The following is a 26,915-nucleotide window of genomic DNA, read 5'->3' as shown; positions in this document are numbered from 1 at the left end:
AGTGTTCGACAGAGCTGTAGGTGTACCTACCAAAAGAGTCCCCTCTCAGCCTACCATTGACTATGTACAGACCCAGTGTTCGACAGAGCTGTAGGTGTACCTATCAAAAGTGTCCCCTCCCAGCCTACCATTGACTATGTACAGACCCAGTGTTCGACAGAGCTGTAGGTGTACCTACCAAAAGAGTCCCCTCTCAGCCTACCATTGAAAATGTACAGACCCAGTGTTCGACAGAGCTGTAGGTGTACCTACCAAAAGAGTCCCCTCGCAGCCTACCATTGACTATGTACAGACCCAGTGTTCGACAGAGCTGTAGGTGTACCTACCAAAAGAGTCCCCTCTCAGCCTACCATTGACTATGTACAGACCCAGTGTTTGACAGAGCTGTAGGTGTACCTACCAAAAGAGTCCCCTCTCAGCCTACCATTGACTATGTACAGACCCAGTGTTCAACAGAGCTGTAGGTGTACCTACCAAAAGAGTCCCCTCTCAGCCTACCATTGACTATGTACAGACCCAGTGTTCGACAGAGCTGTAGGTGTACCTATCAAAAGAGTCCCCTCTCAGCCTACCATTGACTATGTACAGACCCAGTGTTTGACAGAGCTGTAGGTGTACCTACCAAAAGAGTCCCCTCTCAGCCTACCATTGACTATGTACAGACCCAGTGTTCAACAGAGCTGTAGGTGTACCTACCAAAAGAGTCCCCTCTCAGCCTACCATTGACTATGTACAGACCCAGTGTTCTACAGAGCTGTAGGTGTACCTATCAAAAGAGTCCCCTCTCAGCCTACCATTGACTATGTACAGACCCAGTGTTCGACAGAGCTGTAGGTGTACCTACCAAAAGAGTCCCCTCTCAGCCTACCATTGACTATGTACAGACCCAGTGTTCGACAGAGCTGTAGGTGTACCTATCAAAAGAGTCCCCTCTCAGCCTACCATTGACTATGTACAGACCCAGTGTTTGACAGAGCTGTAGGTGTACCTACCAAAAGAGTCCCCTCTCAGCCTACCATTGACTATGTACAGACCCAGTGTTCAACAGAGCTGTAGGTGTACCTACCAAAAGAGTCCCCTCTCAGCCTACCATTGACTATGTACAGACCCAGTGTTCGACAGAGCTGTAGGTGTACCTATCAAAAGAGTCCCCTCTCAGCCTACCATTGACTATGTACAGACCCAGTGTTTGACAGAGCTGTAGGTGTACCTACCAAAAGAGTCCCCTCTCAGCCTACCATTGACTATGTACAGACCCAGTGTTCAACAGAGCTGTAGGTGTACCTACCAAAAGAGTCCCCTCTCAGCCTACCATTGACTATGTACAGACCCAGTGTTCTACAGAGCTGTAGGTGTACCTATCAAAAGAGTCCCCTCTCAGCCTACCATTGACTATGTACAGACCCAGTGTTCCACAGAGCTTCACGAGCTGTACTCCGTTTTTGTTTCTGGGGGGGTATGTGGGGGGGGGAGGGAAAGGTTGTTGCATCCTGGTAGGTGTTTATCTCCATGACTGGTAATAGTGTCTTGTTCTTCTGCTGCTCTACCATTCAGGTCTCCACAGACCAGTATGTTGCCTTGGGCCTGAAAGTGACTAATTTCCCCCTCTAGAATGGAGAAACTCTCTTCATTGAAGTAGGGTGACTCTGAGGGGGGAATGTATGTGGCACAGAGGAAGACGTTTTTTATCTGTTAAGATAGCCTCCTTGTTGATTTTTAACCAGATAAAGAATTGTCCTGTTTTGATTAATTTGATTAAATGAGTTAGTTCAGATTTGTACCATATTAGCCTTCCCCCTGAGTCTCTGCTCTGTGTGATTCCTTTTCATTTGGTGGATGGAACAATTCTCTCCCTATAAGCTAGTGAACAGCCAGTGGAAACATCACCTCTGCACCATGTTTCCTGTAGTACTACAATATCCACATCACCAATTTCTTTCAGGATGTCTGGGTTTCTGCTCTTTTACCCAAAAGCAAAAGATTTCCATCCTTGTAAATTCCAACATGCAACGTAAACAACAGTTTTTTCTTTACCTTCAACACTCACATCCAACAAGAGCTATTAAAATATCTTTTTTAAATTAATGTAAACTCTTGTTATGCAAATATGATTTATTTATAATTTAAAATAGCATTTGTGTCATGCTACTTGGGTGGATGTAGTGTGAGGAGGGTGTAGTTAATGCGCTCATCTTACCATGACCCTCGACCTATCACTTGAGCATAGTAGACTTAACATGTGTCATCCATGTGGTTGATGGGGGGGTGGTAGGCCTCGTCTGGGTGGGTCTAAAGCTGGGGTGTGGCTCCTCCAGGTGTGGGTCTGTGGTGGTGGGGGGGGGGGTGTGGTAGGCCTCGTCTGGGTGGGTCTAAAACTGGGCTGGGGTGGTCTGTGCTGCGCTGGCTGTGGTGGGCATTGAGGTTGGTGGTGCCGTGGTCGTGGCTGGGGGGTCCAGGATGCTGGTCTGGGGTGTTGTCTCGGTGATCTCGGAGGGGTGGAGATTTGCTCGCTGTTCAAGGGTGGAGAGGTCGGGCTGCGGTTTAAAGCAACATCCTTGAGAGTCTTGGCAAGGATGGGGACTGTCTCCCTGTACAGGTGAACATGGTCATAGAGACAGTCCAGATGGTTGGCCAGGTGTATATTGGGTTGTAGGGAACAGCCCCAGGAGAGGCTGGCGTTTATTCTTTGGATTGTGGCAGGGTGGAAGTCATTTCTCTGTAGAAGGGTTGACACCACGATCCTTGAGTTGGGGAAGATTGCAGAGTCCTTCTCAGTCACTCCCCGTAGTGAAGTGGCCACCCTCTTCTGCTGAGCACGCAGGTCGTTGCTTCAGGTGTGTATGATTATGTGGCTTGGCGACCCGAGATGGGCCTTATAAGGCAGCTCCATGGCACTCTGCATTGTTGGGCACCACACCTTTCTCCTTTTGTGTCTAGGGAAAAGTTTATTCTCCTGAACAAACTTCCCATTTGAGTCCATCAACAGGACGGTGTCAGCCAGTGTTTCTTCTGGACTGGAGGGGTAGAGTGGGGGCTGGTGGGTGTTGGAGCTGTGGTGTGGCTGGTCTGTGCCGGTGCCGCTGTCAGTGGGAGGGTGTTCTGTGGGTTGGGGAGGAGGGGTGCAGCAGGCAGGGCTGGGGAAGCCTGGCTGGTTGAGCTGGGCTCCTCTGCTGTGTGAGGGCAGGGCTGGGGAAGCCTGGCTGGTTGAGCTGGGCTCCTCTGCTGTATGAGGGCAGGTCATAGAGTGGTGTTCTAGCTGCTCCTCTGTTCTCTTTCTCTCCTGCAGCCTGTCCTCTGTTCTCTTTCTCTCCTGCAGCTCCTCTCTTAGTGTGGTCAGATCGTTATTACTGTTCTGCCTGTCTTTTTGGAGCTCTCTCACCTCCTTTGTTAGATCAGCCAGCTCTCTCTTGAGTCCGTCCCTCTCCTGCTGAACCTCTTTCAGCTGTTTTGCAAGGCTCTGCTCTGTCTGCACCTTGCTTATGAGATCCTCTAAAGTGTGGATATCTAGTGGCTGTTTACACCTTGGTTAGTAGCTCCTCTAAGGTGTGGATGTCTGGTGGCTGTTTACACCTTGGTTAGTAGCTCCTCTAAGGTGTGGATGTCTGGTGGCTGTTAACACCTTGGTTAGTAGCTCCTCTAAGGTGTGGATGTCTGGTGGCTGTTAACACCTTGGTTAGGAGCTCCTCTACGGTGTGGCTGTCTGGTTGTTGTTTGCGTACGCTCTTCCTGAGCAGGACCATCTCCCCCTCCAGTTTGGTGAACTCATCCCTCATGGCAGCCATGATGGTGAGGAGGACCATCTCCCCCTCCAGTTTGGTGAACTCATCCCTCATGGCAGCCATGGTGGTGAGGAGGGCCTGAGCCTGTTCTGCACTGAGGGGGTCGCTCTCCTCCGGGGGCGTGTCCTCCACTTTGGTGGGAAGAGAGGTGCTGGATGTGTTTTTTTGGGTGGGGATAGTGGGGGTGAGGGTGGTGCTGGTGGAGTTTGTCTTGTGGGAGGGCATGTCACTGATGGTGTCCTTCTCTCTCTCTCCTTAATGGTCTGAAAGTCTGTTTCAAACAGCCTAAGATGACCTGGCACCATGACAGTCCCAGTCTTGTAGAGGTTGATTGTTATCATGGTTCTGTCAGTGTCGTCACTGTCAGCATCCACCCATTACAGATTCCCTCTTTCTTTATGGATGGGTAGTGAGAGCAGACTGCTGAGCGCCAAGCATTTGGCTGGTCAGTGAGGAAGATGAGATTACCCACATCACCGTTTTGGTAGAGGTCTGCAAAAAGGGTTTCTGGCCTCCCCTTTAGCAGTGTCTGTTTAAATTCTTTCCTCGTTGTGTCATTTTTGGGCTCTGGAGGGTAGAGAATGGATTCAGTGTTGAGGGGGAGTGGGGACATGATGCTTGTGTGCTCTGCTACAATTGCTGCTGCTGCTCTGCTGCCCCATTGCCATGGCAACTGGTTGTGTTTGTCTGTTGCTAGCTAGCTCTTATTTAGCTCAAAAACTGTAAAAAGAGAAACATCTTCACACAAAAAAAAACTGAAGATATGTTTAAAGTTAGTCCGTGCTCCTTTTTGGTTTACTGACTCAGTTTGGTCGTTTGATGTAGTTGTATTAGCTCCCCTTGCTAGGTTTGTTTTAGCTTGTTTCTTCTGGCTAGCTTGTTAGTCTGCTGGCTAGGTTTTTGATGTGTAGCTCACGAGAGTCAAAACTTCTTAAAAAGGAAAGACATTTCCCAAATTAACTTTAAACAAGGCACACTTGTTCATTGAAATGCATTCCAGGTGACTACCTTATGACGCTGGTTAAGAGAATGCCAAGAGTGTGCAAAAATGTCATCAGGGCAAAGGGTGGCTACTTTGAAGAATGTGAAATATAAAATATATTTAGATTTGTTTAACACTTTTTTATTTACTACATGATTCCATATGTGTTATTTCATAGTTTTGATGTCTTCACTATTCAATATTCTACAATGTATAAAATAGTAAAAATAAAGAAGAATCCTGGAATGAGTAGGTGTGTCCAACCTTTTGACAGGTACTGTATATAAAAATAACTATGTCCACGACTGGGTTCAAACACGGAACCTTCTGATCCAGAGTCAATGCTTTACACCCTTTCACCATCCCCATCACCATCCCCATCACCATCCCCATCACCATCCCCATCACCATCCCCATCACCATCCCCATCACCATCCCCATCACCATCCCCATCACCATCCACAACACCATCCCCATCACCATCCCCATCACCATCCCCATCACCATCCCCATCACCATCCACAACACCATCCCCATCACCATCCCCATCACCATCACCATCCCCATCCCCATCCCCATCCCCATCACCATCCCCATCACCATCCCCATCACCATCCCCATCACCATCCCCATCACCATCCCCATCACCATCCACAACACCTTAACAAAACCAAATACTTCTTGATGGTAATAGTGTGCACTGTTACCACTAGTGGCCGGTTTTGAAGGCATTTTTCCGACGTCCTCAGGACATGGATAGACAGACGTCCAATTTCAAAGTTAATCTTGAATGACCTCCTTGGTGTGTGTGTGTGTGTGTGTGTGTGCGTGTGTGTGTGTGTGTGTGTGTGTGTGTGTGTGTGTGTGTGTGTGTGTGTGTGTGTGTGTGTGTGTGTGTGTGTGTGTGTGTGTGTGTGTGTGTGTGTGTGTGTGTGTGTGTGTGTGTGTGTGAAGATGAATCAGAAAACCCACTGGGAGGACATTTTGCAATCATCTGACTAACATCATATATCAAAACATCGCCATCATTTTGGTCAAATACACATCTGACTTGCTGCTTATCTGCTCATTATAAATAGGATATAATATAATAGTATATAATTTAAAATACAGAAACATGGTTTCTACATTACACTGTTTATTGTTTTATTTTTTATTTAACCTTTATATAACTTGGCAAGTCAGTTTAAAACAAATTCCTATTTACATTGACGGCCTACCAAAAGGCAAAAGGCCTCCTGAATGGATAGGGGATTTAAAACACTGCCATAATGTTGTATTTATGTCTGTTGAAACACTGCCATAATGTTGTATTTATGTCTGTTGAAACACTGCCATAATGTTGTCTCTGTTGAAACACTGACATAATGTTGTCTCTGTTGAAACACTGCCATAATGTTGTCTCTGTTGAAACACTGACATAATGTTGTCTCTGTTGAAACACTGACATAATGTTGTCTCTGTCTCTGTTGAAACACTGACATAATGTTGTCTCTGTTGAAACACTGACATAATGTTGTCTCTGTTGAAACACTGACATAATGTTGTCTCTGTTGAAACACTGGCATAATGTTGTCTCTGTTGAAACACTGCTATAATGTTGTCTCTGTCTCTGTGCACTGACATAATGTTGTCTCTGTTGAAACACTGACATAATGTTGTCTCTGTTGAAACACTGACATAATGCTGTCTCTGTTGAAACACTGACAATGTTGTCTGTCTCTGTTGAAACACTGACATAATGTTGTCTCTGTCTCTGTTGAAACACTGACGTAATGTTGTCTCTGTCTCTGTTGAAACACTGACATAATGTCAGTAACACATTAGAAAAAAAAGTCCAAATACATTGTGTGCAAAAGGCATGAGGAGGTAGGCGAATAATTACAATTTAGCAGATTAACACTGGAGTGATAAATGATCAGATGGTCATGTGCAGGTAGAGATACTGGTGTGCAAAATAGCAGAAAAGTAAATAAATGAAAACAGTATGGGGATGAGGTAGGTAAAATGGGTGGGCTATTTACCGATGGACTACGTACAGCTGCAGCGATCGGTTAGCTGCTCAGATAGCAGATGTTTAAAGTTGGTGAGGGAGATAAAAGTCTCCAACTTCAGTGATTTTGGCAATTTGTTCCAGTTACAGGCATCAGAGAACTGGAAGGAAAGGCGGCCAAATGAGGTGTTGGCTTTAGGGATGATCAGTGAGATACACCTGCTGGAGCGCGTGCTACGGGTGGGTGTTGCCATCGTGACCAGTGAACTGAGATAAGATGGAGCTTTACCTAGCATGGACTTGTAGATGACCTGGAGCCAGTGGGTCTGGCGACGAATATGTAGCGAGGGCCAGCCGACTAGAGCATACAGGTCGCAGTGGTGGGTGGTATAAGGTGCTTTAGTAACAAAACGGATGGCACTGTGATAAACTGCCTCCAGTTTGCTGAGTAGAGTATTGGAAGCTATTTTGTAGATGACATCGCCGAAGTCGAGGACCGGTAGGATTGTCAGTTTTACTAGGGTTTGTTTGGCGGCGTGAGTGAAGGAGGCTTTGTTGCGGAATAGAAAGCCGACTCTAGATTTGATTTTAGATTGGAGATGTTTGATATGAGTCTGGAAGGAGAGTTTACAGTCTAGCCAGACACCTAGGTACTTATGGATGTCCACATATTCTAGGTCGGAACCATCCAGGGTGGTGATGCTAGTCGGGCATGCGGGTGCAGGCAGCAAACGGTTGAAAAGCATGCATTTGGTTTTACTAGTGTTTAAGAGCAGTTGGAGGCCACGGAAGGAGTGTTGTATGGCATTGAAGCTCGTTTGGAGGCTAGATAGCACAGTGTTGTGTTGTAGCAGACAATGTTGTTGCACAACATTATGTTGTCTCTGTTGAAACATTGCTATAATGTTGTCTCTGTTGAAACACTGACATAATGTTGTCTCTGTTGAAACACTGACATAATGTTGTCTCTGTTGAAACACTGACATAATGTTGTCTCTGTTGAAACACTGACATAATGTTGTCTCTGTCTCTCTCTGTACACTGAGTGAAATGGGTGGATTACGGGGAATTATGTCCGCTCGCCGCATAGAGCCTCTTCTGTCAAGTGGAGCCATTTCCCGCTGCCTATCTCTGAGAGGGACTTTAGTCTGTAAACACACACTCGCACACAGACATACACACATTCAGCGGGGACACACACCAACACTTCAAAACAGACATCTGCAATGTTTTCTTCCATGTTAAATGCTTCTGCAGAAATTATACTTCACAGAAAACCGTGCTGAGCTCAACATGGACCACCCCCTCCATCTCCATATCACAGATCTGTGCTGTGATGCTTTCATGTTGTTAATAACCTTCCTCATTTTCCTCCCTCCTTCCTGCTCCCTCCATCTTCTGCCACTATTTATAATTATGTAAAGTGGCTCTAACTCCCCCTTCCTTAATTACCATCTGAGATGAGCTGTTCAGAGCTGTTGATGTCTCTCTTCAGAATTACACACAGCTGTGTATGCATAGCAGCAGTGTAGTGTATGTGGGGGAGTGGGTGTGTGTGTGTCAGTGTCATCAATGACACACACACACAGACACACACGCACACGCACACACACACGCACACACACACACACACACACTCATACTCACACTCACACGCACACACACACACACACACACACACAGAGAGAGACACACATACACACACACACACACACACACACACACACACACATGCACACACACAAACACACAGAGAGAGACACATACACCACAGACACATTTAGTTCCATACAGGCGCTGATCACCTAGCCTGTTACCAGGGCGTAAACCAGTTATTAGTCTCCAAAGTGCTTGAGTAGCTATAATCACCTCATTGCTGAGGAGAGCTCTGGGATCGTCCTCCCTCCTGTTCTCCATGTGTTGTGTTACTGAAGAGCTCTGGGATCGTCCTCCCTCCTGTTCTCCATGTGTTGTGTTGCTGAAGAGCTCTGGGATCGTCCTCCCTCCTGTTCTCCATGTGTTGTGTTTCTGTAGAGCTCTGGGATCGTCCTCCCTCCTGTTCTCCATGTGTTGTGTTACTGAAGAGCTCTGGGATCGTCCTCCCTCCTGTTCTCCATGTGTTGTGTTACTGAAGAGCTCTGGGATCATCCTCCCTGCTGTTCTCCATGTGTTGTGTTGCTGAAGAGCTCTGGGATCGTCCTCCCTGCTGTTCTCCATGTGTTGTGTTACTGAAGAGCTCTGGGATCGTCCTCCCTCCTGTTCTCCATGTGTTGTGTTACTGAAGAGCTCTGGGATCGTCCTCCCTCCTGTTCTCCATGTGTTGTGTTACTGTAGAGCTCTGGGATCGTCCTCCCTCCTGTTCTCCATGTTTTGTGTTGCTGAAGAGCTCTGGGATCGTCTTCCCTCCTGTTCTCCATGTGTTGTGTTACTGAAGAGCTCTGGGATCATCCTCCCTGCTGTTCTCCATGTGTTGTGTTACTGTAGAGCGCTGGGATCGTCCTCCCTGCTGTTCTCCATGTGTTCAAATCAAATCAAATCAAATGTATTTATATAGCCCTTCGTACATCAGCTGATATCTCAAAGTGATGTACAGAAACCCAGCCTAAAACCCCAAACAGCAAGCAATGCAGGTGTAGAAGCACGGTGGCTAGGAAAAACTCCCTAGAAAGGCCAAAACCTAGGAAGAAACCTAGAGAGGAACCAGGCTATGTGGGGTGGCCAGTCCTCTTCTGGCTGTGCCGGGTGGAGATTATAACAGAACATGGCCAAGATGTTCAAATGTTCATAAATGACCAGCATGGTCGAATAATAATAAGGCAGAACAGTTGAAACTGGAGCAGCAGTTGTGTTACTGAAGAGCTCTGGGATCGTCCTCCCTCCTGTTCTCCATGTGTTGTGGTGCTGAAGAGCTCTGGGATCGTCCTCCCTCCTGTTCTCCATGTGTTGTGTTTCTGTAGAGCTCTGGGATCGTCCTCCCTCCTGTTCTCCATATGTTGTGGTACTGAAGAGCTCTGGGAATATGTGTATGAGCATAGTAGGAGTCACAGCTTTGGATAAGCTATTGTCACAAGACCAAACTCTTAAATTACTTGCTTGGTTCCTGGTTCAGAATAAAAATTAAAAAAGATTTATTCTTTCCTTATTCAGGGAAAGCTCATTGTGACCAGGGTCTCATTCCCAAGGGTGACCTGATCACAGAACAACCAAATACAATGTTAACCAACACAGCAATCAATACAAAACACACCATTTAATAAAAACAGTTACAGTCCTCAGCTGCCTCCACTATTCCAGCACCATTTACACTTCTCTATTTCAACGTATTCTAATCACTTATGCTTAGTTTAATACAGTGACAACTAAAACATACCAACAACGATTTAGTCCAATTAACGTAAGCTAAATATGATGTGGCTGTCCATGGTTCTGATTTCTGTGTGTGGTGTCTTGTATTTTTTATATAACATTTATTTCACTAGGAAAGTCAGTTTAAGAACAAATTATTAGCAAATAGCAATATGCAAAATGCATAGGTGATTAAGATATGCAAATATAGCAACAAGATAACAATATGAATGTCAAAAGTAGGATGCAGTAACATGTGGTGCTGGAGCATCTGTCTAAACAAAGCACAGGTAAAATTAAGGTGGAATTTCACGCAAGAATATTCTCCCTAAGCCCTATTCAGACTTGAGATAAGTTCATTTAACACGGCCTTAAGTCCATGTTTTATTGAGTTGATGCTAAAACTACTTATCTCAAGTCTGAATCGGGCCCAATTTGGTGCTAAAACTACTTATCTCAAGTCTGAATCGGGCCCAATTTGGTGTTAAAACTACTTATCTCAAGTCTGAATCGGGCCCAATTTGGGTGGTTCAGCACAACAGTTTAGTCCTAAAGACTGGCTGAGTGCACTAAGCAGGAGACCCGTGTTCACATGTACCTTCTCACAGGGATACCAGTGATGAAGGCCCACTTTACAAATGTTACCTCATATTACCTTTGCTATCTTAGTGTTTTGATGCTGCCTTTACAATGCACTGAAACACCTAGAAGGGTTTTCACCACAATATCATAAAACACAATTATTCAGATTGAAGAACCACTCTGGGTATTTCAGAGTGCTTCCATTCTGTTTGGAAATACGGTACATTCAGTGTGTAATAACACTTACATTGGGTTTCCCTCCAAACACCCTCCAAACCCGCCCCAAACACCCTCAAAACACTCTCCAAACACCCTCCAAACACCATCCAAACACTCCAAAATCTCTCCTAACACCGTCCAAACACTCTCCAAACACCCTCCAAACACTCTCCAAACACCCTCCTAACACCTTCCAAACACCCTCCGAACACTCTCCGAACACACTCCGAACACCCTCCGAACACTCTCCGAACACACTCTGAACACCCTCCGAACCCCCTCCGGACACCCTCCAAACACTCTCCAAACACCCTCCAAACACCCTCCAAACACCAGAGCTCAGCTAAGGTGCACTATATTTCATGGTTTTACAATGCTGGGGTTTTGAGTAGTCTTTCTATTTTAACAGTGTACTTCTTATATGATTAATGTGGAATAAATGCCTTGCATTTCATCGTTTCCATGCATTGCTTTTTAACTGCAAGACTAGTGTAGCCTAACATTTTGTGAACTGCAGCAATTTCATAGTACTGACTGAATCTTATATTATCCTCACAAACACCTTCAGTTTGTATTGAACACTTGAACTTGTCTGCAATGCATTTTTCTTCAAGAAAAACCACACACTTGATAAATGTTTGTTCTTTTGTGTCCTTCCATGTCTATTCAAGTTGTTCTCTGTGGTCAGCAAGCCAGACACGCTCTCACTCACACACTACGTCTCTCACCTGGTTTTCCTGCCTGTGATCTTGGACCTGGGCCCGGCGTGGCTGGGCTGAAATCAAAAGCTTGGCCCTGCCTGACATGGTCGAATGGAGTGCACTATAAAGAGAATCGGGGTCCATTTGCATGGCAGCCTACAGTATGTGAACGTTTATGTGTCAGCGTTGGAAAATGGAGGGGAGAAAGAAGTAGAGAGCCCTGACCTGGTCTGGTATTCCCTGATTAGCCTCTGGGCTACAGAGCGCGGTACAATCATTTACTCTGTTTTCCTGATCTATTTTTTACTCAATACTTTTTCCTTAACTTCTTAAAGCGTTGTTGGTTAAAGGGCTTGTAAGTAAGGTCTACAGCTGTTGTATTTGGCGTGTGTGACAAATATAATTTGATTTGATAGTTTACTGGACACCAGCTAGCTACTGTATCTAGCTGTTGTTGCTGTTAGTTACCTAAGAGTTATCAAATCACCTATGGTTGAAAGCACCTGGTTTCGTAACATATTTGAGGCATAGAGACTTTTGGATTGACGTAAATTGTAGATATAATGTCAAGCTCTGTCGTTCAAATAAAACGTAACTGCAATGAGAAAAGCTCAAATTAAACCAATGTCAATATCAAATCACAGAAACATCATAAAGCGTAACATGAGTGACGTTTACTCTGCACATTTATTTGCATGTACAGAGAGCCTTTTTTATTTCAATCCAAATAAAATGGAGCTGCATTTCTGAGCCCAGAGGACAATTTTTATATTTTAAAGCTGAGGTGTCAAAGCAGGTATTTCACAGCTGGGTGCCCTTTTTAATACATCTCTTCCAGAACAGAACACCTTCCAGCATTATAGCCCTGCTGCCTGCCACTCACCACCATGATGACAGGTGTGAACTGCAGAAAAGGGTAGTGTTGCGAGTAAATGTGTCCCCTGGTGCCCTAATCTCTCTGTTTAACTTGAATAGGTCGGGATGCACTGTAGCTGTGTCAGTCAGGAGAGAGAGTTCTCTGTGTGTGTGTGTGTGTGTGTGTGTGTGTGTGTGTGTGTGTGTGTGTGTGTGTGTGTGTGTGTGTGTGTGTGTGTGTGTGTGTGTGTGTGTGTGTGTGTGTGTGTGTGTGTGTGTGTGTGTGTGTGTGTGTGTGTGTGTGTGTGTGTGTGTGTGTGCAGGTGTATTTGTTAAAGAACATGTGAAGGAACCCAACGCGTTGAGAGGAAAATGCAGAGGAAAGAAGAGGTTGATGTTTTAATGTTCTGCTTGCTGATCATTTTGTTTGGAGCTTGGGTCACATGATGGAGTCTGGGCGTTCAGGGACAGTGTTGTCACGTGATGCAGTCTGGGCATTCAGGAACAGTGTTGTAACGTGATGGAGTCTGGGCGTTCAGGAACAGTGTTGTCACGTGATGCAGTCTGAGCGTTCAGGAACAGTGTTGTCACATGATGGGAGTCCGGGCATTCAGGAACAGTGTTGTCACGTGATGCAGTCTGGGCGTTCAGGAACAGTGTTGTTACGTGATGGGAGTCCGGGCATTCAGGAACAGTGTTGTCACGTGATGGAGTCTGGGCGTTCAGGAACAGTGTTGTCACGTGATGGGAGTCCGGGCATTCAGGAACAGTGTTGTCACGTGATGGAGTCTGGGCGTTCAGGAACAGTGTTGTCACGTGATGCAGTCTGGGCGTTCAGGAACAGTGTTGTCACGTGATGGAGTCCGGGCATTCAGGAACAGTGTTGTCATGTGATAGATGTAGTACATGGGTCTAAGTGTGTATGTGGCATGTTTTTTTCATCAATAAGACACAAGGGATGTGTACTGTAGGCCTGTGAGTTCATGTGTAACAGATGTTGTACTTTGTACCTCTCTTGCGTAGTGTTTTTAAATAATGGAATGGCCAGCCTCCCTGGTCTTTCTATTTGAATATGTGCATGAAATACACTACTTCACTGAGGGACCTTACAGATGTTGTATGTATGAGGGACAGAGGAAGGGTTAGCTATTTAAAAAATCATGTCAAACCTTATTATTTCACACAGAGTGTTTCCATGTAACATATTATGGGATATCTTAAGCTAAATTTTACTCCTGGACTAATTTATTATCTGAATTACAACAACTATATTTAGGTTATGCATTTTTATGTATCTTAAAATATGTCATTTTTCTTCCATTTTGACATGTATTTTGAGTTGATGGTTAAATCCATTTTTATCCCACTTTGCCATTAACTTTCATTGAAACACATTCGTGCTAATTTGAGTCTGTTACATGGCGTGTGCTACATTATAAACCAAATGTTTAGCGACCTGGATCCTGATTGGCTGTAAGTCATGGAACATGAGACAAATTACTTTACTGTTTAGTGTTCTAATTACATTGGTAAAGTACTTATAATAGCAATAAGGCACTTTAGGGGTTTGTGGTATACGGTCAATATACCACAGCTAAGAACGGCCCTTAGGCGTGGTATATTGGACTCACTATACCACACCCCTTCGGGCCTTATTGCTTCAATATACTATCTGCGCTACTTCCTCATCTCTGACCCCTCGTCCCCGTCCCCCGTCCCCGTCCCTTTATTACAGAGGCGTCTATCCTGAGCTATGACGGCAGTATGTACATGAAGGTGGTGATGCCTGCCGTGATGCACACAGAGGCAGAGGACGTCTCCCTACGCTTTATGTCCCAGCGTGCATTTGGGCTCCTCATGGCCGCTACCTCCCGGGACTCTGCCGACACGCTCCGTCTGGAGCTGGACAGCGGCCGTGTCAAACTCACGGTCAACCTAGGTATCGTATGAAACTGTTAACCCTCCCCGTCCCGGTGTCTTCAGGGGAGGTCTGTTCAAGTTTTCACATAGTAGTTTTTGTTAGTCGTTGTTTTCATGAATTCTTTTTGTTATAGTCAAACTACAGCTATTTTCTTGTACAGTAGTTGCATGGATTGTATTTTAATTTGCTCCGCATCATATATTTACATTTTCTTGCTTTGCTGCTATGTCGCCACTGTAGAATATTTTACAATTAATCTAACAATTAAATCACCGTATCCATGATTATCACAGTCATTTCCATTAAGATATTGAGAAATAGTCAGTCATGCTCACAAGTAGAAAGGAACATTTCTCAGATATTAGGCTGGAGATGTTCAGTTCCTTATATGCTATCAAACATAGTTTTATTATACATTACATAGGCCTGTTTCACCCCTCAATTACAGGACTTCTTAACAAGGTCCTCTTATTATGATGGCCATTTTTCTCTCCTTCCCATCCAAAGGTTCTGATATAAAGTACCAGTCAATAGTTTGGACACACCTACTCATTGCAGGGTTTTTCTAGATTTTTTACTTTTTTCTACATTGTAGAATAATATTGAAGACACAACTGTGAAATAACACATATGGAATCATATAGAAACAAAAAGTGTTAAACAAATCAAAATATATTTTATATTTGAGATTCTTCAAAGTAGCCACCCGTTGCCTTGATAACAGCTTTGCACACTCTTGGCATTCTCTCAACCAGCTTCACCTTGAATGCTTTTCCAACAGTCTTGAAGGAGTTCCCACATATGCTGAGCACTTGTTGGCTGCTTTTCCTTCACTCTGCAGTCCGACTCATCCCCAACCATCTCAAATGGGTTGAGGTCGGGTGATTGTGGAGGCCAGGTCATCTGATGTAGCACTCCATCACTCTCCATCTTGGTAAAATAGCACTTACACAGCCTGGAGGTGTGTTTTGGTCACTGTCCTGTTGAAAAACATAGTCCCACTAAATGCAAACCAAATGTGATGGCATATCGCTGTATAAAGTGGTAATAGCAATGCAGATTAAATGTGCCTTGAATGATAAATAAATCACAGACAGCGTCCAGCAAAGCACCCCCACGCCATCACACCTCCTTTTTTGGCTACTACATGATTCCATATGTGTTATTTCATAGTTTTTATGTCTTCACCATTATTCGACTATGTAGATAATAGTAAAAATAAAGAAAAACGTTTGAATGAGTAGGTGTGTCCAGACGTTCTACTGGTACTGTATAACTACATCTCGATAATGCATTATTATCCTACATTCTTACTGTCTGGGTTTTTTGTTGTCGTAACCGTGTTTTGTTGATTATTTCCTGTATTTTTATTTTGGTTTGGTCCATGGTTCCACCCATTAGCACCCCTACAGTAGTGTAGGTGGTATTTCCCATGTTGCCTTGTTCAAAGATGATCACCCCTTCAATGGCCCTTAGCCTGCGGCCCGCCTAGCATGCAGCTCGAACCCACAGCACACAGCAAGCCTGCAGATGGTGGCATATAGTATAGCAGCATCCGTTTCTTTATCTATACACACGTGGACACAAACATTAAGCTAGCTTTGACTAGCTTGCCTTCCTCTATATCCACCCTCATGCAAAACACAAACAAACTGTACCTGTCAACTGGTGGAGGCTGCTGAGGGGAGGATGGCTCTGAATGGACTGGTATCCAACTCCATTACATTCTATTCTAGCCATGATGATGAGCTGTCCTCCCCTCAGCAGCCTCCACTGCTGTCAACACATACATATGTAGGATCTTAACACATAAGGGGGGGTACTATTAAGATATGGAATTGTTTTAAGAAGGTCAAATCAAGGATCATTTTGCTAAATTATTTCGATTTTTAAGATCCCTTGAAGGGTCTACTAAGCTATATTGAATTGCTTTAATTTGATCACACTTTTGTTGCTGAAAATGTTCCTTTAGTGTATCTGAGTTTTAAAAAGGCTTCTAGACTTGATTTACTCTATCTAAACATGTATCAACTCCTACGAAAATAATCATTCACTTTTCCTGTTGCTGCAAGACTATTTTCCTGCTGTAGCAAACTGGCTCAAATGAAGATCCTCTATCTGTATGCTTATAAAGATGGGGGATCAATGGAAATTCATCTGTGTATTTCACTCAGTTTTACATTATGTTATGGACACATTATAACTGTCACTTTCCTAATGTTGCCAAATATTATTCTCAGAGTCTGACTAGTATATAGGACCTCAATACACAATATCTAATGGGATTTGGCTGGTTTCTCTCATACACACATAGCCTATACCGTTACTATCTTTGTGTTAGTGCTGAGGTCTGAGGTAGCCTGGAACCCTCTGAGGTCCTGCTAGGCCACTGTACGGCGCTGGTGCTGACTGGATCGACGCTGTTTGCTCCCACTTTTCTGTTGCGGTTGACTGTACATGACGAGCTGGGTCACATGGATCCTAACCCAGATCACCTGACCAATCACAGCACGACTTATTCCCTATTGGTTGAGATATAGGACTTTCTTGTATACCGTTTGCAGCCTAAAGGATGTATCATATTCCAATATGATATACATTTCATTTAAATAACTGATGGCTACAGGTGCAGAATAACAAAGTATGGTTACAAAATTCTGGGTTAGTAAATCGATGTGGCCAATGAACTGCAAGCGGCCATTTAAAAAAATAGGCTTAAAATCCTAAACTATAAAAACACAAGTTAAAATTTGAAAACAACATTATATTTTGAAAATATATTTTATGCATCTATTCAGACCTAAAAAAGATATAGATCCAAAATGGCAGTTTGATGTTGACCATCATCACAACTTACCCTAACTACCTGAAATGGCCGCCGATGTCATGTGACCGTCCCCGGAAGGTGGAGTTTCTGTTCTTGGATGTCAGCAGCTTTTACCTTGAAGGATGCGATTTCATCTGTCACTTATTTCCCCCCTATCTAGACTGTGTCAGGATAAACTGTAACACCAGTAAGTCTATACTCCACTTGATGGAGAATTCTTCTTTAAATGAATATGATTATTTTTGACATGATTTGTATAGATAGGATAATGCACAGAAGTGTGATAAGGAAATTGCATTGATAATAGATCAGCTAAGATCAAAGACCTTATGATTAAAGTGTGATGTTTCTATACATAATTAGCAATACTCAATTAGCCAACTTTTCTTGATCTTTTTAAGGTTGGTTAAAAAAAAAAATCTTTAAAAATGTTACAGAAATTCATATGTACATTTTTCTTTAAAGTTAATGTTTGTTACATTGTAGTGTGGCTTATAAAGATTTAGTGATACTGCTCTTACTCATAAAGAGGTCTTTGAGTTTGTTTTGATCATGACAACATGACAGCAGTCAAGGGCTTTGTTTATTAATGAGAAGGACTCGGTTTACGCCCTGAATAATGTTTGCAAAGAATGTTTTCTATTTAAGATTGTTCTTTGTGCTTTTGTGTGTGTGCGTATGTGTGTGTATGTGTGTGTGCGTATGTGTGTGTATGTATGTGTGTGTGTATGTATGTGTGTATGTATGTGTGTGCGTATGCGTGTGTATGTATGTACGTTTGTATGTATGTGTGTATGTATGTGTGTGCGTATGTGTGTGTATGTATGTACGTGTGTATGTATGTGTGTATGTATGTGTGTGCGTATGCGTGTGTATGTGTGTGTGTATGTATGTGTGTGTGTATATGTGTGTGTGTGTATGTATGTCTACCTGAGGTTGACAGTGTGTCTCAGCTGCAGCTCTATTTGACGGTGGATCTCAGTTTGAGTGACAGATCAGACACACTCGTTCACTCTAATTATACAGATCAATGTCTCTGATTACACAACACACCTAATGAGGCTGCAGGTACACACATAAACATAAACATAAACATTGAACTCCCTGTGGTTGCACACCATGGGCTTGACACGCCCTCTTGTGTGTGGTTGAGGAATTTGTTTTTGAAGAAACGTTCTCCATACTGTAGGCACATTTGATTCTGCCTGTATTTCTGCATTTCTGCCTATGTACGGTCTCATGCTCCTTGAAAAAAGATCTGAGCCCTTTTATGAGTAACAGCAGTTATTATCTAACTGTATTTAGAGTCTTAGAGTAACACCAGTTATAATTTTACTGTATTTAGAGTCTTAGAGTAACATCTATTATTATGTTACTGTATTTAGAATCTTAGAGTAACATCTATTATTATGTTACTGTATTTAGAGTCTTAGAGTAACATCTATTATTATGTTACTGTATTTAGAATCTTAGCGTAACATCTATTATTATGTTACTGTATTTAGAATATTAGCGTAACATCTATTATTATGTTACTGTATTTAGAATCTTAGCGTAACACCTATTATTATGTTACTGTATTTAAAATCTTAGCATAACATCTATTATTATTTTACTGTATTTTTAGTGTTAGAGTAACACCTATTATTATGTTACTGTATTTAGAATATTAGCGTAACATCTATTATTATGTTACTGTATTTAGAATCTTAGCGTAACACCTATTATTATGTTACTGTATTTAAAATCTTAGCGTAACATCTATTATTATTTTACTGTATTTTTAGTGTTAGAGTAACACCTATTATTATGTTACTGTATTTAGAATATTAGCGTAACATCTATTATTATTTTACTGTATTTTTTACTGTATTTAGAATCTTAAGAGATGGTAGATGATCAAGTGCAAACATATATCTTTGTAATGTATTATCATCTCTTCAGGTCTTTTCTCCTCTATTGTTGTTGTAAACCAAACCAACTCTTTGATTTCAGAGTGGGCAAAGTAAACAGAACAGGCACAGAAAGAAACCCAACCTGGTGTCCCACATACGAGATCCCCAGCTACAATCAGTGTCCCCAAAACACTTTCTCATTTTCTGGCCTACAGAAATTGGTTACTGGTAGACAAACCCCAGCTCACCCAAAGAAAACAAAGGTTTGGTTTGTGTTGCTGACTAACCCTAACCCTGAACTAACTAACGGTCGTTCTCAGGCAAGGGACCAGAGACTCTATATGCGGGACAAAAGCTCAATGATAATGACTGGCACTCTGTCAGAGTGGTCCGACGCGGTAAAAACTTCAAACTGACAGTCGATGAAGACATGTCTGAAGGTACTACTGGTTCTGATGCGATGAGAATATATTTGCTCTTTTTTTTAGTAATAAAGAGGTGAAATCCTTTGAAATTCCTATCCTACCTTTCTCCCTCCTCCTTACCCCGTTGACCCTTCTTCCCCCCCCTACATGTTTCTCTCTCTTTCTCTCTCTTTCTCTCTCTTTCTCTCTCCCTTTTTCTCTTTCTCTCTCTCTCTCTCTCTGATTCTCTGATTCTTCCTCTCTCATTCTCTCTCTCTCTCTGATTCTCTGATTCTCCCTCTCTCATTCTCTCTCTCCCTCTTTCTCTTTCTCTCTCTCTCTGATTCTCTGATTCTCCCTCTCTCTTTCTCTCTCCCTCTTTCTCTTTCTCTCTCTCTCTCTTTCTCTCTCTGATTCTCCCTCTCTCATTCTCTCTCTCCCTCTCTTATTCTCCCTCTCATTCTCATTCTATCGCTCTCACTCTCTCTCCTCTCTCTCTCTCTCCCATTCACTCTCTCTCTGTCTCTTTCTCTTTCTCGCTCTCTGTCTCTGTCCCCTTCTCTCTCTCCAGGCCAGATGGCAGGCGACCACACCCGTCTGGAGTTCCATAATGTGGAGACAGGCATTCTGACAGAGAAGCGTTTCATCTCGTCCTCCCCCTCCTCTTTCATTGGACACCTGCAGGTAGGACCAGCATGTACTGGCAGAAGCACGTGTTCAATCATAAATCATAATTTGGCATCTGCCAGGCACTGACCTGCATGGGAAGGAGGGGATCATGGCCAGACCAGATTACAGTCTCTGATTGGCTATTATTCCCTAACCATAGAGGCTAATCAAAGGGGTGCAATACTACTGTTCTTCAGTTGATAAAAGAAGTTATCATAATATTAGTTTCTTCACTAGGTTATCGTGATACCAAACGCCATTATCATACTCAAAAACCAACTCGCACCTCTGACCTCTAACTCAAAAACCAACTCTGACCTCTGACCTCTAACTCAAAAACCAACTCTGACCTCTGACCTCTAACCCCTAGGGCCTGAAGTTCAACGGCATGTTCTACATTGACATGTGTAAGAATGGAGATATTGACTTCTGTGAGCTCAACGCCCGCTTTGGCATGCGCTCCATCATTGCTGACCCGGTGACCTTCAAGTCCAAGGGCAGCTATTTGGGGCTTGCTACCCTGCAGGCCTACACCACCATGCACCTGTTCTTCCAGTTCAAGACCACATCGCCGGACGGATTCATACTGTTCAACAGTGGAGACGGGAACGACTTCATTGCTGTGGAGCTGGTCAAAGGGTGAGTCAGTTAGGATACCATTATTGAACTGTATTTAGTCATGTAATTAAAGGCCCAGTGTCGTCACAGTACTTTCCCCTTTTGATTTGTATCGTATTGTACAATAGCTGATGAAACTGTTTGTGAAGAAAATGTGATGTTATTTCCTGATAGTTGCTGGATGAAAATACAATCTACACAGGACCTTCAATCAGCAGGGGTGTACTCATTATGACAAATATGCTGCAAAACGTTTCTTAAACGGAAGCAAACAAAACAGGGAGGCACCTACCTAAATTGGTCTGTTTTGCTCCGTTTTGCTCCGTTCCATTTGGTTCTTAAGTGGTAAACGGTTTCTGGAATGAATAAAACCCAGGTTATGCATAGACAGAGTTTTGACATACCTGGTGACATCACCAGGCTGTATAAATAGACCAATAACAAAGAGAGTTCCAAACCTTTCTGCCATTTGAATTGATTTCTGCCATTTGAGATATCCCTCCAATTAAGTGCCTCCAATTAGCTCCCTCACTCAGACCACTCCCAGATAAATGAGAATAATGAAAAGAATTGTGCTACAGAAACTATAGTTGTTGCTTTTTGACAATTTGTATAGATAACTATTATAGTAAGGTACTTAATTGTTACCAAAAAATGATTTGATAATGAGATGAAAACGGCTGCATTGGGCTTGCAAGAGTCAGATAATGGAGTTCACCTTGTTGGTTCAGTGTCTTTAGTTGGTGTGATAAAACTCAAATAGTCCAAGTAAAACATGAATAGTTAAGAAAATATTCACTACCAAGTTGTGAGAAATGCCAAAAGACTAGGCAAGATATTCTGAGGCAAAGGTTATCCTTCAGAATAACTTGATTATGGGTCAATTATGTAGACATCTGCCGGTCGTTTTAGCCACATTTGAAGAAGTATATTGATTGGCGGTAAGAGGAGAAGGAGAGCTCTCACTTCCATAGTGTTCCTACAATCATCTTTAATGACTGTGTTAATCCCACACTCCCCCACTTCAATGTAGTGGGCACTACAGCTGAGTAATATCCCCTACACTCACCCACTTCAACTGAGTCCACTTCTACTCTCTGGTCTAGTAGGTACACTAACGGTCACACACGTCTGAAATGTGTCTCAAAGTAAATTGGTGGATAAGTGTGCACTTAGGAGGAAGTGCACTTAAAAGCACTATAGTGTGCATCCCTGTTTCCTTGTCTCCTAGTTTAGAAGTAGTGTATTTATTCAGAGTAACTTGCAGGTTACAACAAGTACAGTCATGAAGAGAGATAGATACCTGTGTACTGTTGAATGCTCTCCCAGCTGTATCCAAACCTTGGTCCCCATCCTAGGTTTGTCCACTGTGTACTGTTGAATGCTACCCCAGCTGTATCCAAACCTTGGTCCCCATCCTAGGTTTGTCCACTATGTGTTTGATCTGGGTAACGGGCCCAGTCTACTGAAGGGGAACAATGAGAGAGCTCTAAATGACAACCAGTGGCACAACGTAGTCATCACGAGGGACGCCACCAACACACACACACTGAAGGTGGATGCCAAGTCTGTCACCCAGAACATCAACGGAGCCAAGAACCTAGACCTCAAAGGTAGGAGGACCAGTTTAGTTTTATTAACTTTTTTTTTAAACTGCATTGTTGGTTAAGGGCTTGTACAGTGGGGCAAAAAAAGTATTTAGTCAGCCACCAATTGTGCAAGTTCTCCCACTTAAAAAGATGAGAGAGGCCTGTAATTTTCATCATAGGCACACTTCAACTATGACAGACAAAATGAGAAAAAAAATCCAGAAAATTACATTGTAGGATTTTTTATGAATTTATTAGCAAATTATCCACCATCATTTGCAAATAAATTAATAAAAAATCCTACAATGGGATTTTCAGGATTTTTTTTCTCATTTTGTCTGTTATAGTTGAAGTGTACCTATGATGAAAATTACAGGCCTCTCTCATCTTTTTAAGTGGGAGAACTTGCACAATTGGTGGCTGACTAAATACTTTTCCCCCCACCTGAATGTAAGCATTTCACAGTAAGGTGTACACCTGTTGTATTCGGCGCATGTGATAAATAACATTTGATTTGATTTGATTACAGTAATTGTAGTCATTCTAATTATATGGTATTATAGACCAGACAGTCACGGAACCCTCTATATCTTTCCATCACAGAGACATAAACACTGGCAAAACAATTGCTACATTGCAATGTTCCTACTCCAGAAATGAGTCTCTCACTGTTGCCGCCTGCTATCGACCCCCCTCCGCTCCCAGCTGTGCCCTGGACACCATTTGTGAATTGATCGCCCCCCATCTAGCTTCAGAGTTCATTTTGTTAGGTGACCTAAACTGGCATATGCTTAAAACCTGTTATGGCAAGGCGATCCCCGAGGGGAACTCCACCCCCCCATTCAGCTGAAAAGGTGGCGCAGGGAATTCAAAAATATTCTTTAGAAATATTTAACTTTCACACATTAACAAGTCCAATACAGCAAATGAAAGATAAACATCTTGTTCATCTATCCATCGTGTTTGATTTTTAAAATGTTTTACAGCAAAAACACAACTTATATTTATGTTAGACAATCACCAAATCAAAGGAAAAACACAGCCATTTTTTCCAGCCAAAGAGAGAGTCACAAAAGCAGGATTAGAGATAAAATGAATCACTAACCTTTTGAAAATCTTCAACAGATGTCACTCATATGACATGTTACACAATACATTTATGTTTTGTTCGATAATATGCATATTTATATCCACAAATCTCGGTTTACATTGATGCCATTTTCAGAAATGCCTCCAAAATATCCTGAGGAATTATAGAAAGCTACGCCAGAAAACAGAAATACTCATCATAAACTTTGACTAAAGATACATGTTCTACATATAATTAAAGATACACTGGTTCTTAATGCAACCGCTGTGTCAGATTTTTTTTAATGTTACGAAAAAAGCCTACCATGCAATAATCTGAGACAGCGCTCAGACGTAAAAGTATTTCTCCGCCATGTTGGAGTCAACAGAAATACGAAATTACATCATAAATATTCCCTTACCTTTGATGATCTTTCATCAGAATGTAGTGCAAGGAGTTCTAGTTCCACAATAAATCGTTGTTTTGTTCCATAATGTCCAATACTAGTGTCCAATTAGCTGCATTTGCTAGCACTTTCAGCTCACGTGCCCAAAAGCTGACGCTGGTCCAGGATAACTCGCACGAAAACTTCAAAAGGATATATTCCAGGTCGAATAAACTGGTCAAACTAAGTAGAGAATCAATCTTCAGGATGTTATTTTCATATATATCCAATAACGTTCCAACCGGATCATACGTTTTCATCTGCAGCCAAATGGAACGACGGTGGCACCCACAGAGAAATGCACCACAGGAAAATTGCATTCTGCCAAGACCGTGACTATTTCCCCTCCCATTCGGTCAAAGTTCACACCAGAAGCTCCATTCTCACGTTCTACTGAATGAGGACATCTAGTGCAAGGTGTAGGAAGTGCTACCAGATCCATATCTTGTTTGGAAAGGAAGGGGCGATGACTTCAAATTTGACCCACATTCAGAATTTCACTTCTTGTTTGGAAGATTGCCTGCCCTATGAGTTCTGTTATACTCACAGAAATAATTAAATAGTTTTAGAAACTTCAGAGTGTTTTCTATCCAATACTAATAATAATATGCATATATTAGAAATCTAGGACAGAGTAGGATGCAGTTCATAATGGGCACGCAATTCATCCAAAGTGAAAATACTGCCCCCTATCCTCAACAAGTTTTAACACCCCGACAGTCCTACAATCTAAGCTAGATGCCCTCAATTACACACACATCATCAAGGAACCCACCAGGTATAACCCTAAATCTGTAAACATGGGCACCCTCATAGCTATTATCCTGACCAACTTGCCCTCCAAATACACCTCCGCTGTTTTCAATCAGGATCTCAGCGATCACTGCCTCATTGCCTGTATCCGCTATGGGTCCGCTGTCAAACGACCACCCCTCATCACTGTCAAACGCTCCCTAATACACTTCTGAGAGCAGGCCTTTCTAATCGACCTTCCCCGTTCAAAAAATGCAGAATTAAGAACAGATATTGCCCTTGGTTCACTCCAGACCTGACTGCCCTTGACCAGCACAAAAACATCCTGTGGCGGACTGCAATAGCATTGAATAGTCCCCACAATATGCAACTGTTCAGGGAAGTCAGGAACCAATACACACAGTCAGTGAGGGAAAGCAAAGGCTAGCTTTGTGAAGCAGAAATTTGCATCCTGTAGCTCCAACTCCAAAAAGTTTTGTGACACTGTCAAGTCCATGGAGAACAAGAACACCTCCTCCCAGCTGCCCACTGCACTGAGGCTAGGTAGCACGGTCACCACTGATAAATCCATGATAATCGGAAATTTCAACAAGCATTTCTCAACGGCTGGCCATGCCTTCCTCCTGGCTACTCCAACCCCGGCCAACAGCTCCTGCGGGGGAGGCATCAACTATCTGAGCAGCTAACCGATCGCTGCAGCTGTACAGTGACTTGTTTATTGTGTTATTGGCTTGTTTATTGTTTGTGTAACTCTGTGTAACTCTGTGTTGTTGTCTGTGTCACACTGCTTTGCTTTATCTTGGCCAGATCGCAGTTGCAAATGAGAACTTGTTCTCAACTAGCCTACCTGGTTAAATAAAGGTGAAATAAAAAATAAATAGAACTAGCACACTACCATTTTATTCTAAATGGGATGCTAGTCTGAATGTTGGAACTACTCAGTTTGACAGACAATATTTGCTTATTTGACTAAGTAAAGGCATCATAATCATGACTAGATTATCCTGCCATCACATAAATGTTGTTGACACACTCTCTGACTACGTCCTTCATTTGATCTCCCCCCTCCCTCCCCCCCCCTCCCTCCAGGGGATCTGTTTGTGGCAGGTCTGGGGCCCAACATGTATCAGAACCTTCCTAAGCTGGTGGTCTCTAGGGAGGGTTTCCAGGGCTGTCTGGCATCTGTCGATCTCAACGGCCGTCTACCTGACCTCATCAATGATGCCCTGTTCCGCTCAGGACAGATCGAACGTGGCTGTGAAGGTACGACCCCTGACCTATGACCTCTTTGACTTAGGCGCACATATATTATGCATCCAGTTCCAAATTGACCCCATGCACCCTATATGACTAGATCTTTGTCTTCTACTCATGGCTATGGTTTGTTCCTTGCCCACTCATACCTTCAGCCTAGTTAATTTATGGCCACTCAGGGTCACAACCTGAAGTAATTTAAATGGTATACTGGGATCAAAGACTAGTGCATCATGTACTAGTCTAGTCAGTACACTGCCTTCCTCCACTAGATGTTGCCAAACCATTACACTGCCTTCCTCCACTAGGTGTTGCCAAACCATTACACTTCATTCCACCACTAGGTGGTGCAAAATATTACTCTGCATTCCACCACTAGGTGGTGGCAAACTATGAGTATATGAACATAGAGACAGCGTTCTCTCACATCACATTCCTACAACACACACCCCTGTCTATCCATCTGATCCCTTTTACTGTAATCTAACACATGAACACTAATTAACGACTAAACATAACCTGAAGTACTTCCCTTTACCAACACTATAATTACCTGTACATATGTAGGATCTTAATTTGACCTGTATTGTCGCAACAAAATAATCCTGCAGCAACTGGATTTGAATGTTTAGTCCATACTGTTGCTTGATTGGTGGTTAGGCAATTAGCTGGTCAAAATGAGGCTACATGAAAAGTGGAATATTGTTAATTAATATAACCGTGCATAACCTTGTGTCCTGCATGCGGCACAAGAAAATTCTCAGCAACAAAAAAAGTGATCAAATGAAGATCCTACATCTGTAACTCTACAATACCTGAACGGCTCTGAGCACTAACCTTGTGCTGCCTCACTAACACTAACTTTTTCCGCTTCTTCCTGTTCTGGTTGTTGTGTTACGGCGCTAACAAAGTTGATTTCACCAAAGCCGACCTGCAAGGTAGAAGGTTTCACTCTGACCGCTTCTCTGAGGCGCAGCTGAACTGACAGAATGCTGTGTGCAATGCATCTTGGGTG

At 43.0% G+C, this 26,915-nt stretch overlaps 1 protein-coding gene across 1 annotated transcript in view; it reads left to right on the top strand.

The window, feature by feature from the left end:
- Positions 1-26,915, top strand: part of LOC109882474 (neurexin-3b-like) — a 584,958-nt gene that overhangs the window by 187,601 nt on the left and 370,442 nt on the right. Inside the window, exons 10-16 of the mRNA XM_031800486.1 lie at positions 14,192-14,395; positions 17,365-17,391; positions 19,420-19,539; positions 20,075-20,187; positions 20,543-20,811; positions 22,213-22,403; positions 25,736-25,909. Coding sequence (XP_031656346.1) covers positions 14,192-14,395; positions 17,365-17,391; positions 19,420-19,539; positions 20,075-20,187; positions 20,543-20,811; positions 22,213-22,403; positions 25,736-25,909 — 1,098 coding nt within the window. The remainder of the gene's footprint in view (positions 1-14,191; positions 14,396-17,364; positions 17,392-19,419; positions 19,540-20,074; positions 20,188-20,542; positions 20,812-22,212; positions 22,404-25,735; positions 25,910-26,915) is intronic.

This window comes from Oncorhynchus kisutch, linkage group LG21 (genome assembly GCF_002021735.2).
Source record: "Oncorhynchus kisutch isolate 150728-3 linkage group LG21, Okis_V2, whole genome shotgun sequence".
Classification (NCBI taxonomy): domain Eukaryota; kingdom Metazoa; phylum Chordata; class Actinopteri; order Salmoniformes; family Salmonidae; genus Oncorhynchus; species Oncorhynchus kisutch.
This window is presented reverse-complemented; position numbering and strand designations above follow the sequence as displayed.